Source organism: Grammomys surdaster, unplaced genomic scaffold (genome assembly GCF_004785775.1).
Source record: "Grammomys surdaster isolate TR1022 unplaced genomic scaffold, NIH_TR_1.0 64, whole genome shotgun sequence".
In the NCBI taxonomy this organism is placed as follows: Eukaryota; Metazoa; Chordata; class Mammalia; order Rodentia; family Muridae; genus Grammomys; species Grammomys surdaster.
Genome location: NW_021604566.1, coordinates 14,272,853 through 14,287,334, shown reverse-complemented (window position 1 = coordinate 14,287,334; position 14,482 = coordinate 14,272,853). Strand labels below are relative to the sequence as shown.

General features: G+C 37.9%; 1 protein-coding gene across 3 annotated transcripts in view; it reads left to right on the top strand.

Annotated features, from left to right (window-relative positions):
- Positions 1 to 14,482, top strand: part of CUNH8orf34 (chromosome unknown C8orf34 homolog) — a 394,342-nt gene that overhangs the window by 376,804 nt on the left and 3,056 nt on the right. For all 3 annotated transcript variants that reach the window (XM_028770071.1, XM_028770080.1, XM_028770076.1), the window contains one exon: positions 13,523 to 13,579. In XM_028770071.1, the coding sequence (XP_028625904.1) occupies positions 13,523 to 13,579 (57 nt within the window). The remainder of the gene's footprint in view (positions 1 to 13,522; positions 13,580 to 14,482) is intronic.

Here is a 14,482-nt window from a genome sequence, read left to right as displayed (position 1 = left end):
CCTAACCAGCATCAGTTGCTGGTAGTTCCTTCTGTACTGGACTCAAAACCAGAGTCACATGGCCAAAGCTGAGTTCTGCCACTTGCTGGGTCTGGAGCGTGGCCCCCTTGTTCTATTACATTATCACCAGTTTTCTGATTTCCAGCTCCTTCACTGCCTAAGCTTGGCTGTTTTGGAACTTTCTTTGTAGATTGACCTTGTCTGCATGGCTCTGGTTCCTGAGTGCTGTGATCAAAGGTGTCTACCATCATGCCTGGACTTAAGCTTTTCTCTACTTGGAACTTTCTCTATAGCAGGCTGGCCTTGAACTCAGAGATCTGCTAGCCTATCTCTCTTATGATTAAAGGCATGCCCCACCATGCTCAGACCTAAACATAGCTGGGTAGGATCCTGACCCCGATGTCACCTCTTCCTTAATCTGTTAATCTCCTTAAACATAGGATTCAGCTCCATTTCACTTTCTGATGAACCATAAATTTTATACTTTTCCGTTTTCAGCTTGCTCCTTTGCATTAAAATGCTCTTCATAAGCGTGAACTTTAGTAACCACACAACAGAATGTAAACCAGGCTGTTTTGAGACTTCCATTGCCAGAACAATTAATCTAAATCTCTTCACCTTAGCCACAGGCAGACTCTTTAGACAGTAGTAGAAAACAACCATGTTCTTCACCAAAATATCACAAAAACATTCAAACCTCTTGGGCCAGGATGCCTACACAGTTCAAAGTCCCCTCAGCCCCAACTATCTTTCATATTCCTACTAGGATGGCCCATTCAGTTGTACGCAAAGCATTCTATGGCTTTCCAAATCCAAAGTTCCCAAATCTACATTTTTCCAAACAAAAACATGGTTGGATCTATCACAGCAATACCCCAGTCCATGGTCCCAACTTGTGTCTTAGGATTTTACTGCAGTGAGTAGACACCATGACCAGGGCAACTCTTATAAGACATTTAATTGGGGTTAGCTTATGGATTCAGAGATTCAGTCTATTATCATTAAGGCAGGAAGCAGGGCAGCGTCCAGGCAGGCATGATGCTAAAGGAGCTGAGAGTTCTATATCTTGTTTAAAGGCAAATAGGAGACTGCCTTTCAAGAATCTAGGAGGAAAGTTTCAAAGCCCACCCCCACAGTGACAAACTTCCTCCAACAAGGCCACAACTCCTAATAGTGCCAATCCCTGGACCAAGCATATTCAAAACACAAGTATATAAAACTTAATTTCACCAAATATACTTGTCTTAAGAATAGCAGAACAAAATGTATCATATTGCTTAGCAGTATATGAATTTACAAGTTTTAAACTACATGGTTCCCTTATTTAAAATTCTAGGTCATAGCGAGCAATTGTTAGACTCATCCAAAAGGATCTATTTATATGAGAGAACTGCAATGCTATTTTGCAAATTCTATGAGCTAGAGAGTTTCATGGAGTTGAATTCCCTAAACTAATAGGAGCTACAGAGTCTAATATTTTGTTTTTGTTTTCTAAGAAATCAAAGTTAGAAGTGAATAGCACATGTTTTTAATCCTTTTACCAAACACTTTGTTTGTCTTGGAGTATTCTTATCTTTCAACTAGGTGTGGCCTGAAAGTACAAAATAGTGACAATAAAATATAAAACAAACAAACAAACAAAAAACCCAACTTACTTCCCTCTTTAGCCTTGGGGAGCATACTCTGAAACAGTCTTTTATATCAAGTGTAATATATTTAGTGTGAGGGATGCATGGGCTGCCTGGAAGCAAAGCCTATTCCTGGTGCTGTGGATTTTATCCTTCCATTTTCTGTTATTGAAAAGACTTGAGTATATTCACAGCAGCTGAACTGCTTCAGAATTCTCTCTAGATACTTTGGCTGTACTAACTGGATACAGTTTGACAAATCATACAATCTTGGACATGTTTGTCTCAAATTACAAACAGTTAAGATTTTCCAACATAAATCCCAGGAGCTGAGCTGTACAGGACAGATTACCAACTTGGAACAGCCATCACTATGGACCTTAGAAGTGTATATATGTATGCTGAAGAGCTCTTGTGTTCTGGGCTTTATGACCTAGAGATACAGAAACAGGTCAAGTTATCTGCTCACTCTTTTCTCTACTGCTGTGGACAGATACATATACACGTATGTAACATTAGCTACATCATTTCTTGAGAAAAATATATTAAGGAGGTCATGGGAGGGAACTGTCACCCAGAGTGAGTAGCAGACACTGGGTTAGAAAGGCACTCAATGATGAACATGTTGTTTAAATTTATGCATGGGTAGTATTTTAAGCAGCAGAGCTAAGTACTAATTTTAAAATTATTTCAAGTGTGATTATAGGAAGATTACCTTGAGAATTCAACTTTATACACTTATATATAAATGCATATTTATATGCACATAATATCCAATTTTTAACAAACAAACATAGTATATATAACTTATGTAATTTTTTCTGGATGTTTTGTTTGGAGACACGATCTCACTAGATAAGCCAAGCTAGACTTGAACTCGCATCTTCTTGTCTCTCCCTCGTGGGTGCTAGGACAGGAGTCACAACACTTGGAACGTGATACATACTTTTAAACTTTTCCAGATAAAATTGAGAATTCAAGTCAAATGTAGAAAATCTTAAAGTAATATAACTTACCAAAGCTGAAAAAAGAGATAATAGAAATCTGAGTAGAATTTAACTATTTAAAAAATTAAATCCACAACTATAAAACTTTACACTGAAAGTTTTCTGATCCCTTGTTATTTTAACACCGAATAATATACAAATACTCTCAGAGAATCAGAAAGGAAATACCCTCTAATTCATTTTATAAAACTAAGTATGATTTTAATACTTAATAGAAATATTACAGGGAAGAAACGAACATTCTGAGAATAAGTAATAGGATTATCAACTAGATTTAAAAATCCTACCCAAATTGATGGCAATACAAATCCTATTACACATAAATCATAATATCAAACTAGTAATGCATTACCACATTAAAATTTTTAAAAAATCAATGAAATCAACTATATTAAAAAGCTCAATTTATTTTAAATGTAAGAAAATTTCTTAATCTAAAAAAAAAAAACCCTTTTAACAAACTACACAATGTAATATTGAAACCTTCCCTATTCAGATCAGGAGGGAGAACAAAATTTGTACTGTAACTAGAGAAATGGAAACTGGTAAAGAGCACAAGCATGTTCCTATTGTAATATACAGGGAAGGCAAAGAAACACTTCAGATAAGAGAATAGCAGTTTCATATTTGGTTGACAGAGTTCTGTTTATCAAGATGGGGAGTGGCTAATGGATATTTATGGCATCATTTTTAGTACTGAGGTGCATATTATTTTGTGGTTTTCCGCATGTGTGTTATCTTTTCAGAATTCAGAAATACAGGTCTATAACACACTTGACTTTCTACTGGCTTAAAATATTTTTGCTATTTTGAGTTTGAACATGGTTGAATTATTAAAATGTTTTTTTTTAAAAAAAATGTGTATATGTGTGTCTTCTTATGTGTACAATGCATGAGTGCAGGTACCTGCAGAGGTCAGAAGAGGGCAACAGCCCCCCCCCCCACCCCCGGAACTGCAGTTACAGGCAGTTGTGAGCCACCTGATTCAGGTGCTGAGAACCAAACTCAGGTTCTCCTCAAGAGCAAACTCCACTCTTTACTGCTGAGCTATTTCTCCAGACCCCACTAAGTCATTTCTATGTAGAATTTCATCCAGCAGTTCATGAAATTTTGCCCTGTCTCAAAAGGCATTGAGAAGTGTTCATATCATCTTTGGAGCATCTGCTGTGAATCTGACTCTAGTTGCCTACACAACTGAAGTCTAACAGAAACATTCTGCACCACATGTCAATTTTCTTCAGCTGTATAGTGATTTAAAAACATTTATTTAAATTTCAAAAGAATAAAATTCTTCCCTTGCCAACTTTTATAATTATTTCATATGTATATTTATCTTGTTTCTGCAAAAAATATAAAATGTCCCTGAGGACTGCTCACAGATAGCATTTGTTCCTAACTTTCCCAGCACTATGGCAAACAATTTAATACTTAAGAATTATAAACTATGTTTTTATGAATCAAAACAGATGGATAAAATGAGAAACTTTTTGAAATACAGTAATGCTTTCAGCAGTCAATATATTAAAATTAAATAGCCTCTTCATTATTTTCACGTAGATCCAAGAAAAATAATGAGTTTAAACTGGGGTATTTTCTCTAAACAAATGTCACTAATATCCTTCAATTCAAAGGCAAATCAAATTAACCCAAATGCGAAGGGCCTAGCAGAGTGAGTGCCTTCCTTTCCTCCATTCATGACTGAGTCTCATTATATGCAAACTTACACGTCAGTAGGTACTTTCTGATAAAAAGCTCTGTTTCAATGACAAAATGTAGGTCTGGGAGAAGATAGATGATACTGGCACAAAAAGCTGGCCTTGCTTATTTTCAGCCCTTCTTCATTTCAGACCTCTTGGTTTAAAATGATGTGTTCCCTACATGTCTAACTCTGTTTTCATCTTGTATCCATTTTATGTGGCTGCTTTAAATCATTTGAAATGTGTTGAGACTGCATGGATAATCCTGGATGTGACTAGTTTGAGACAATTGTGAAGAAGCAACACATTCCTGAACAACAATGAGGAAAATCTATTATGTCGCTGGGTATAGTCTTTTCTCTGTGTATACTATGTGGAGTTGGCTGCTTTTGCTGAGCATATAATCCATGTTTTAGTATTGTATTTATCACCATGAGGTATGTGTTAAAAGCTCCTAGGATGCATATGAATTTGTTCTTTTTTTTATCTATGTCAATTCTTAATTTGATTTCTAAATTTGAATGTTATTCAGGTTACATATATTTAGAAGTACACTTCCCCTGGCAAATTGAGATTTTTAAGGAAATGCAAGTAATTGTCCTTAGCAATAATTCTGCATTAACTTTCAAATCATCTGACTTAGTATATCAAGTATATTTTAGTTGGTGTCGGTATAAATGTTTTCTCTGTCTCTTTTGAGGAATTTTGTATTCATGTGTGACAGACAACTTTATTTAAAAAACAGTTTTGAAATCAGTGTGGGTGCTATTAAAAAAACTAGATAGAGGTCTACTGTTTGATCCAGCTATACCACTTCAAGAGATATTCCCAAAGGACCCAATATTCTACTTGCCCATCATGTTTATTGCTGTTCTATTCACAATAGGTAGGAAATTGAATTGCCTAGATCTCTGTCATCTGATGACAGGGCAATGAAAAATGTGATGCATTCATACAATGTAATACTATTCCACAATAAAGAGAAACGAAATTATGAAATTTCTAGGTAGAACTGGAAATAATCATTCTCAGTGAGATAACCCAGACCCACAAAAACAAATTCCACATGTTCTTTCTCATATATTGTTGTTGGCTTTGAATCTTTAGATAAGTGTTTAAATTGTAAAGTACCCACAGAATTTAGGGAACAAATAAGGGCCCATGCATCTAGATTTCAAAGTATGGGAAATGTAATTCATATAGTATAAAAGGGGAACGGGGGTATTGAAGTAAAAGGGTCTTAGTGCAATGGGAGATGGGAAGAACAGCATAGAAGAGGAAGTATGGGAAAAAATAACACTAGCAGCCCTTGAAAATGTGATATAAAAAGCTGGTACTGTAGAATCTTTCTAAAATATGTACATATATAAAAGGAGTTTAAATGGAGTTGCTTTGTAGCAGAAGACAATACCCAACACAGATACCATAGACTATCAAATAATATACTCAGTTCTAGATATGGGTTACCTCTATTTTTAGTTGTTATTTAGTGGCATTCCATAGAACCTCCTAAACATTACCAGCTATTGTTACTGTTCTTGGTTTATCTCTATAGCAGTAGTTCTCAATTTTTCTAATGCTATGACCCTTGAATCCAGTTCCTCATGTTGTGGTGACCCCCTCAACCATAAAATTATTTTCATTGATACTTTATAACTGTAATTTTACTGCTGCTATAAATCATAATGTAAATATTTTAGGAGATAGCAGTTTGTCAAAGGGGTTGTGGCCCATAGGATGAGAACCACTGCCATAGAGCTTGATGGTAAGACCCTATTGCTTAAGATACTTCATACTCAAGTCATAGGACATGAAAAAAAATCAAGCTTCATCCCTAGTGGATGGTTTTCACAGTGCTAGAGGATTCTGTAGACAGTGCTAGGTGAGAAGAGTATTCAACAATCTTACTCAAATGTGAACCTGCAGCTACAATAATGATTGGCTTGGCAAGATATACCCACTGATGTAATAGTGAGGCAAATGTTATGGGGCTAACCAAACATTTTCTGATTGGATTTAAGGATCATTCTACCAGATAAAACAAATGCCTGATATCATTAATGAAGCCAAAAACCCATTGTTGGCTAGGTCGTAAGCCCCAGAAAAGTACCTACTAGTGTTCTGCTAAAATAACATGGCAATAAACCTCCCCTAAGGTCATATATCTATATTTATTGGTAAGTCCATCTCTCAAACCTTATCAGAGGAAGGTTCTTAGAGACCTACAACTGGTCAACATGAAGAAATAGGAGATGTAGAGAGCTCAGCTCTAAATGGGACATCCATTTAATTGTCCTTCTCCCAAGTCTCATGGATAACCACAGAAGACAGAACTGGAAAAGTCTTGATTTTCAATCTTTTGTTGTATTGTCCTTTTATCTCTTTAATTCTTTATTGACTGATGGACATGTAATATTCTGTTAATGGTTGTTTTGAGATTTGTATATGAATTGCTTACTTGTAAAGATTTTATATTAAATGTTCTTTGTTTCTTTTTCTCTTAGAATACATTGGTTTCTCATATTACTGTTCTGAATTATCAACTATTTTTGGTGTCCATTGAAATTCCCTGCATATTTTAAACCTGAGACAACATTATTATTATTGCAATACACTGGCAACATTCATTTACTTATTCTGAGTATTTACTCTACATGTTGTTCTTCCTCTTACCACTTATGTCTTTCTAGTTTGTGTGTGTGTGCATGTGTGTGTGTATGTGTGTGTGTGCATGTGTGTGTGTGAAATTAAATAATTTTTAATTTTCATTAGAGAAGTCTTAGTTACTTTTGTATCACGTGTCTTTCATAAGACACATGACTGTCTTAGTTATGGTTTCTATTGCTGTGATCACCATGACAAAAAAGTAAGTTGTCAAGGAATGGTTTTATTTGACTTATGCTTCTATATCACTGTTCATCATCAAAGAAAGTCACACAGAAACTTACCCTAGACAAAAACCTGCAGGCAGTAGATGATGCAAAACCATAAAAGGGTGCTGCCTATTCTCTTGCTTTCTATGGCTTACTCAGTCTGCTTTCTTATAAAATTCAGGACCATCCACAGTGGTCTTGACCTTTCCGCATAAATCACTAATTAAGAAAGTACCCTACAGCCCTGCCTATATGTTTGTCTTATTGAGGCATTTTCTCAATTGAGACTCCCTCCTTGCCAGTGACTTGTGTCTATCTGACATAAAATTAGTCAGCAACAATAACCAAGGCAACATATAAAACAAAAAGGTTTGGTGGATAGAGTTTCAGGGGGTGGAAACCATGGCAGAAGGCAGGAGACATGGCCCTGGAACAGTAGCTGAGATCTAGATTACATCATTGTCCACAAGCACAAGGCAGAGAGAGCTAACCTGAAATAATGTCAGCTTTTTAAATCTCAAATCCTGCCTTCAGTGACATTCCTCTCCCAGGAAAGCTATACCTCCTAATCCTTTCTCAAGTCATACATTGACTAAGCACCAAGTATTCAAATATATACGCCGATAGAAACAATTCTCATCAAACCACCACACCCTTTCTCTCTTCCTTTTGTCCTCTTCCTATGAAAATCCTTCTTCTCTTAACAAGTATCCAATCTATTTTCATGGTATGTACTGTGGGGTGTGTGTGTATGTGTGTGTGTGTATGTGACTTAATATAGTTAGGTTTGTTTAAATGAGCATGGTTCAGGGGATATTTAGTGTAACATTGCAACTTATTCTCAGCTATACAATTTATGAAAGTGACAGTACCTCCTGCTGCAACCAGTAATTGTTAAATGTTCTTCAGAGAGGGATGGGGCAGTCTTACTCAGGTCTTAGCCACAACTGTAGTGACTTTATGAAAGTAACAACCATGCTATATACCGAAAATGTCTATTTTAGCATATTTACCCATTCTCTATCATGTCCATTATTTATGTTACTTTAACTATAATGTTCCCTGAGCCTTGTTGGGGGCATTGATATAAATGTTGAATTTAGAGCCATGAATTCTACTTTAATTTAGTCTTGGCACTTTACTCAGGCAAGCCTATTGATAAATTTTTCTGGAATTATGAAGAGTAGACTGCAAGGAGGACATTTCAAGGTCAATTTTCATTGAAATCTGAATATTCTGCCCAAAATTCCTATCTTCATCAAGAGGACCTTATCATCAATTCCTGGTGGGCACCCAAGAACAGTGGAAGTAGGCTGCATTGCTTAGCAGATCTTTTGAGTTTTTGGCCAGCAATTTGTAGAGAAGTATCCCATATCTAATACTATGATTTGTTCTTTAAGAATTTATGAGCTTCTGAGAGAAGTATGTTCTCCAGTAGATTTTCTTAACACTTTTCCAAACACTTTTGGTGTTGGTTATCCCTCTCCATCACAAACTCCCCTATCGCGCCCACTTAACCAGTACCAACTCCAGAATTAGGATTTTCCCATGACCAATTCCATGACATTTTTTTTCTATCACTCACCTTCCTCCCTGACATCTGACACAGGATTTAGAATATACGAATTAAAAAGAAAAGCTAAACAAGGACAACCTATAAAAGTAACTTCTGTTCACCAGATATAATTGTCATCCCAAGGCTTACTTACTCCTAGCTCTTTCTGAACTCTGGCTTTCTGGTATAACTCAGCTGTTCTGGCTTAAACTCCTCTCCAAGCTGACTGTTTCAATCCAACTCCTCTTGACTTTTTAATGACTTGCTCTGCTTGGCTTCAGACTAACTTGGGCGATGTGTGTTAAGCTTCTGGCTCCTTCCAATTCGCAGGCTCATTCTGTCTTCACATGTGTCTAGGTCGTTTACTCTGCAACCTGTCTCAGTAAAACTGCCTCACACATACCACACCCTTTTCTTCCTCTCTGGCTATTCTTTTAAGTCACTACACTTTCCTGTGCTGTTATCTTTAGAGTTGGGCATTGTCTTAATTACAGTTTTACTGCTGTGAATAGAAACTATGGCAAAGGCAACTCTTATAAACATGATATTTAATTGGAGCTGGCTTACACATTCAGAGGTTCAGTTCATTATCATCAAGGCAAGGTAGCATCCAGGCAGATGTGGGACTGGAGGAGCTAAGACAGACTGACTTCCAGGCAGCTAGAACAAGGGGATTAAAGCCCATGTCCACAGTCACATACCTACTCCAACAAGGCTACACCTCGTAATAGTGCCATTGTATATGGACAACTATATACAAACAATCACATTCAACTCTCTGGCCCCCATAAGCTTGTTCAAACACGTGAGTCTATGGGAGCCATACCTATCCATAGCATAATGAAAAATACATTTAGTCCAACTTCCAAAGCCCCCAGAGTCTACTGTAGTCTCAACAATGTTAAAAGTCCAAAGTTCAAGGTCTCCTCTGAGATTCATCCAATCATGTAACTGTAACCCCCAAAGCAAGACAGAAAACCAGCTGGGCGAATTCCAAACTCTGTATCTCCATGTCTGATGTCAAAGGAGTCTTCAGATCTCTAACTCCTTTTTCATCTTTATTGACTTCAAGGGAACTACTTTCTCCTAAGCCAGTTTCACTCCCTGTTAGCAGCTTTTCTCAGCAGATAGCCCATGGCTCTAATGTCTCGAGCATCTTAGGGTCTCCAAGGCAACTTCAACGTTACAGCTTCTTGTTTCAATGTCTGGGATCCACACAAGATCTTCTGGGTTTCTCCAAAGAATGTGTGTCACTTCTCCAGATCAGGTTGATCCACTCCATTGCCACTGGTGTTCTTGGTGATCATCCCATGGTGCTGGCATCTCCAATACACTGGGGTCTTCCACTGAAATTAGGTTTTATCAATAGCTTGTCATAGGCTCTCTTCCTGGTGCCAAGCATCAAATCCTTTGCATGACCTTTCAGTCATGGGCTGTCAGCTGTAACTGATATTGCATCGTTACCAATGGCTTTCCCTGTCCTCTCACAGTGCCAAGCCTCAGCTATTCTTCATGACCCCTTCATTCTTTCAAAACCAGTATCATCTTGGTTATTCTTAAACACTACCAAGTACAGCTGCAGAACAAGGTACAGCCTTGGCTATCTCTGGAACACAGCTTCTTTACGCTCGAAGAAAATCCTTCCCAGAAGATTTTACCTCAGTGATACTGGTCTCTTCTTAATGACCTGTAATTTCTTAGCTCCAACTAACCAGCATCAATTGTCCTAGTAGTCCCTTATTTTCTGGACTCTAAAGCCAGGGCTACATTGCTGAAGCTGCAAGTTCTGCTTCCTGTGGCTGGAACATGATCCCCTTATTATCTTACCAGCTTTCTGTTTTCCAACTCTCTCAATGCCTAAGCTTGGCTGTCCTGGACCTGCTCTATACATTGACCTTGAACTCAGATATCTGCATGGCTCTATTTCTTGAGATTAAAGGTGTGTACCATCATGCCTGGATTTAAGGTTTTATTCATTCAAAACTTGGTCTGTCCCAGGCTGCCCTTGAACTCAGAGAACTGCTCAGCTTTGTCTCCTGGGATTAAAGGTGTGTACTACCATGCCCGGATATAAACTTAGGTGGGTAGAATCTTGTCCCAAAATCCCACACCCTTAATCTATTATTCCCTATAACATAAGGTTCACCCCCATTCTACTTTCTGGTGTCTCTTATAGAGACTAGAACCATATATTTTATATTTTACCTTTCTTAGCTTGCTCCTTTTCATTGAAATGCTCTTCATAGCAGTGAACTTTAGGAACTACACAACAGAACTTAAACTAAGTTGTTTTGATGCTTCTTTTGCCAAAGTAATTAATCTAAATCTGTTCTCCTTAGCCTCAGGCTGACTCTTTAGACAATGGCAAAAACCAGCCATATTCTTCACTAAAATACCACAAAAACAGTCTTTATGCCACATATTGAAATTCTTCTCTACTGAAACCTCTTGGGCCAGGTCTGCACAGCTCAATTCACTCTTAGCAACAAAGTCTTTCATATTCCTGCCATGATAGTCCATTAAGCCCCACTTCTAAATCCAACGTCCTGAAATCCACATTCTTCCAAACAAAAGCATGGTCAGGCCTATCATAGCAATACCCCAGTCCTCCTACAAACTTCTGTCTTAGGGTTTTACTGTGAATAGAAACCATGACCAAGGCAACTCTTATAGACATGACATTTAATTGGAGCTGGCTTACAGGTTCAGAGGCTCAGTCCATTATCAAGGTGAGCACATGGCAGCATCCAGTCAGATGTGGGTTTAGAGGAACTGAGATTTCTCCTCTTATTCCAAAGGGAGCTATCAGAAGACTTGGTTCCAGGCCCATTCCACAGTGACACATCTGCTATAGCAAGGCTCTACCTCCTTATAGTGCCACTCCTTGGGCCAACCATATACAAACTATCACAGCTATATCTTATCTCTAACTCAACTGTCAGATCTGTCTCTGATTCATCACTTTGTTTGCCCCTCAATGAGACATCACTTTCAAACATGACTGCATCCTTCTATAAACAAACTGTATGTTCATTGTTGGGAGTTAAAGGTGTGTACTAAGGGTGTGTCTGTAATACAGCCAGAGGGATTAAAGGCTTGCCATTCCAGCTGGATCCCACAGACCTTTGTGTCTTTGGATGTGATCCTTTACCAGAGTAGCCACCTTGCAGGATGAAATTGCTCTATAAAAACCCAATTTTGAAAATGGACCAGGAAACTAAATCGAGTTCTAAAATAAATAAATCAAAATTTGAAAAAGTGATTAACTACCTTCAACATCAGGGAAGGTAATTTTATCCAGTAGTAAATAAAGATGAAATTTATAGAAATTAGATGAACCGAAAAATATACTGTTAAGGTAATCCAGGCCCAGGAGACAAATGCTGCATGCTATCTCTCATATGCAAATTTTACCTATAAATCCAGAGTGTTCTTAACTTGGAGTAAGTGCAGAAACAGAGGAGATAGACAGGTAGAATACAAGTTTTAAGCACAGACATCTAAAAATTGAAGCATTAAAAAGAATCATCATTTTTGGAAGAGTCACCAAAACTTCTGATAGAGATTGTATTGAATAATAAATTAGAAACGCTGTCATGTAGCCTAGCGTTGTCACGTAGCCTAGCGTTGTCACGTAGCCTAGCGTAAAGTAGACCACAGAGAACATTTGGAGAGTATATTTAACACCACAACATGTCAGCTCACTTTTAAGCCTTTGACATTTTAAGGCTCTCAAAAACTAACAAATAAACAAGCTCCAAAAACAAAATTGAGAAATGGAAAAGAACTGACACTTATTAAAATTTAAAAAGCAGATATATTATAGTGCTGTCCAAGATTCTTGACCATTGAAGAAAATTATAGATTATCTATAGTAATACCCAGGACAGAGCTAGGTAGGACTTTTTTGTAACTTTTTTCCATTTTGTTTCTCTTTAAGACATATACATTTGGCCGGACGGTGGTGGTGGTGGTGGCGCACGCCTTTAATCCCAGCACTTGGGAGACAGAGGCAGGCAGATTTCTGAGTTCAAGGCTAGCCTGGTCTACAGAGTGAGTTCCAGGATAGCTCGGGCTATACAGAGAAACCCTGTCTTGAAAAAAAACAAAAAAAAAACAAAAACAAACAAACAAAAAGACATGTACATTTGTCTTTTTAAATTTGCTTTCATTGTCTGTCTGATTTTCACTTACTCCTTTTTTCCATTTTTTTGAAATAAGATAATCATGTCTCATCATCCCAGTAGGCACTACTTCCCTTCCTTTAGAGATCAACTCACAGTCTGCTCCTCTTACTTCATCTAGAGGAATTCCGTTGATAATGCAACATTGTGTATTCATATACACTAAATCTTCAGCATCAGGACGATGAAATTTTGTACATTTCATAACATCATTATATGATACATATAGTTATTCAGTTGACCTCTGTCTAATGCACACTGACCCTCAGAATTGTGACTGTAACCTAGATGAGGGTGTTCCTAGTGTTCACATATATTCCCAGAATATGACCTAGAAAGACATTTTTTCTTTATACTTTATGTAAAAACCAACAAGATTTTGAAATTGAAAGTGACTGGATTGCAACATGACAACTTACACACTGTTAAATAATTAACATGCAGCGGTCAATCTGTGCATACTGGAGACTGAAGTTTGATCTTGTTATTAGTTCTCTCAAGGAATGGATTAAGGCAGCAGAGAATCATATTTTTTATCTAGATCCAGTGTATTACGTCTTTCTCTTTCAATTGCATAGGTTCTGCCAATCTTCTCTGTGTGCCATGCTCTTCCTGTCCTACCCTGGTCTACTCAGGTATGTTTACTCAGGGAAGGGGAAATTGCCCCTAATTTACTGATTGGCTAATAAAGATGACAAGAGCCAATCGTTGGGTGATAAAGGAGGAGGTGGGTCTTCCGGTCCAGTCCAAGAGAGGAAGCAGGGATGTGGGAGGAAGAAACTACCCTTTTTCACAGCGAGATGGAACGTGAGAGGAGGCATGATACAGACCAGGAACTGTTAGACCTTGTGGCAACCTCTGCCACCAGAAAATTTCCAACACAGAATAGTTGATGAGCTTAGTATGATATATTCCACGCCTAGTGTTTTCTATTCACAGGACTCAGGGGGGCAGAAGGGAAAGAACTTAGTTGGGGCAGAATTAGGCCAGGCTTTGGAACAGAAAGATTGGGCAAAGGAACGAGAACCAGGTAAACAAGCTGAGTGTGCGCTGGTGAGAGCATGCCCGCAGCTGGCCACAGGGTTTTGGGCTGGCAAGAGAGTGGTCTCGGAGCTCTGGAGAGGCAGAGCCAGCGTTTGCTCGAGAGGTGTTGGGTAGGAGAAACATGCAGTCTTGGTCTCGGTCTCCGGCTCTGCACTAGGCTATGAACAGAATGAGATCACCAATATCGGTGCATCAGTGTGGATAATTTTTTAAATCTACATGCTACAGGCATTTAATATCAACAACTGGTAATCGTGTGTATTCTCTGTAACTTCTCACACCTCACATTATTTAAAATGCATATTGCTTAGAACTTCATGAGAAAAAAGTTTGTGTCTAGTCTCCCATTATTTTCCTTTCTTTCTCTCCTCTTCCCTCTTGCTCCCTCAGTTCACTGTCCTAGGATAACAAGTAACTTCTAGACTCTAGATCTAGAGCCCAGATAGATAGATAGATAGATAGATAGATAGATAGATAGATAGATAGATAGATAG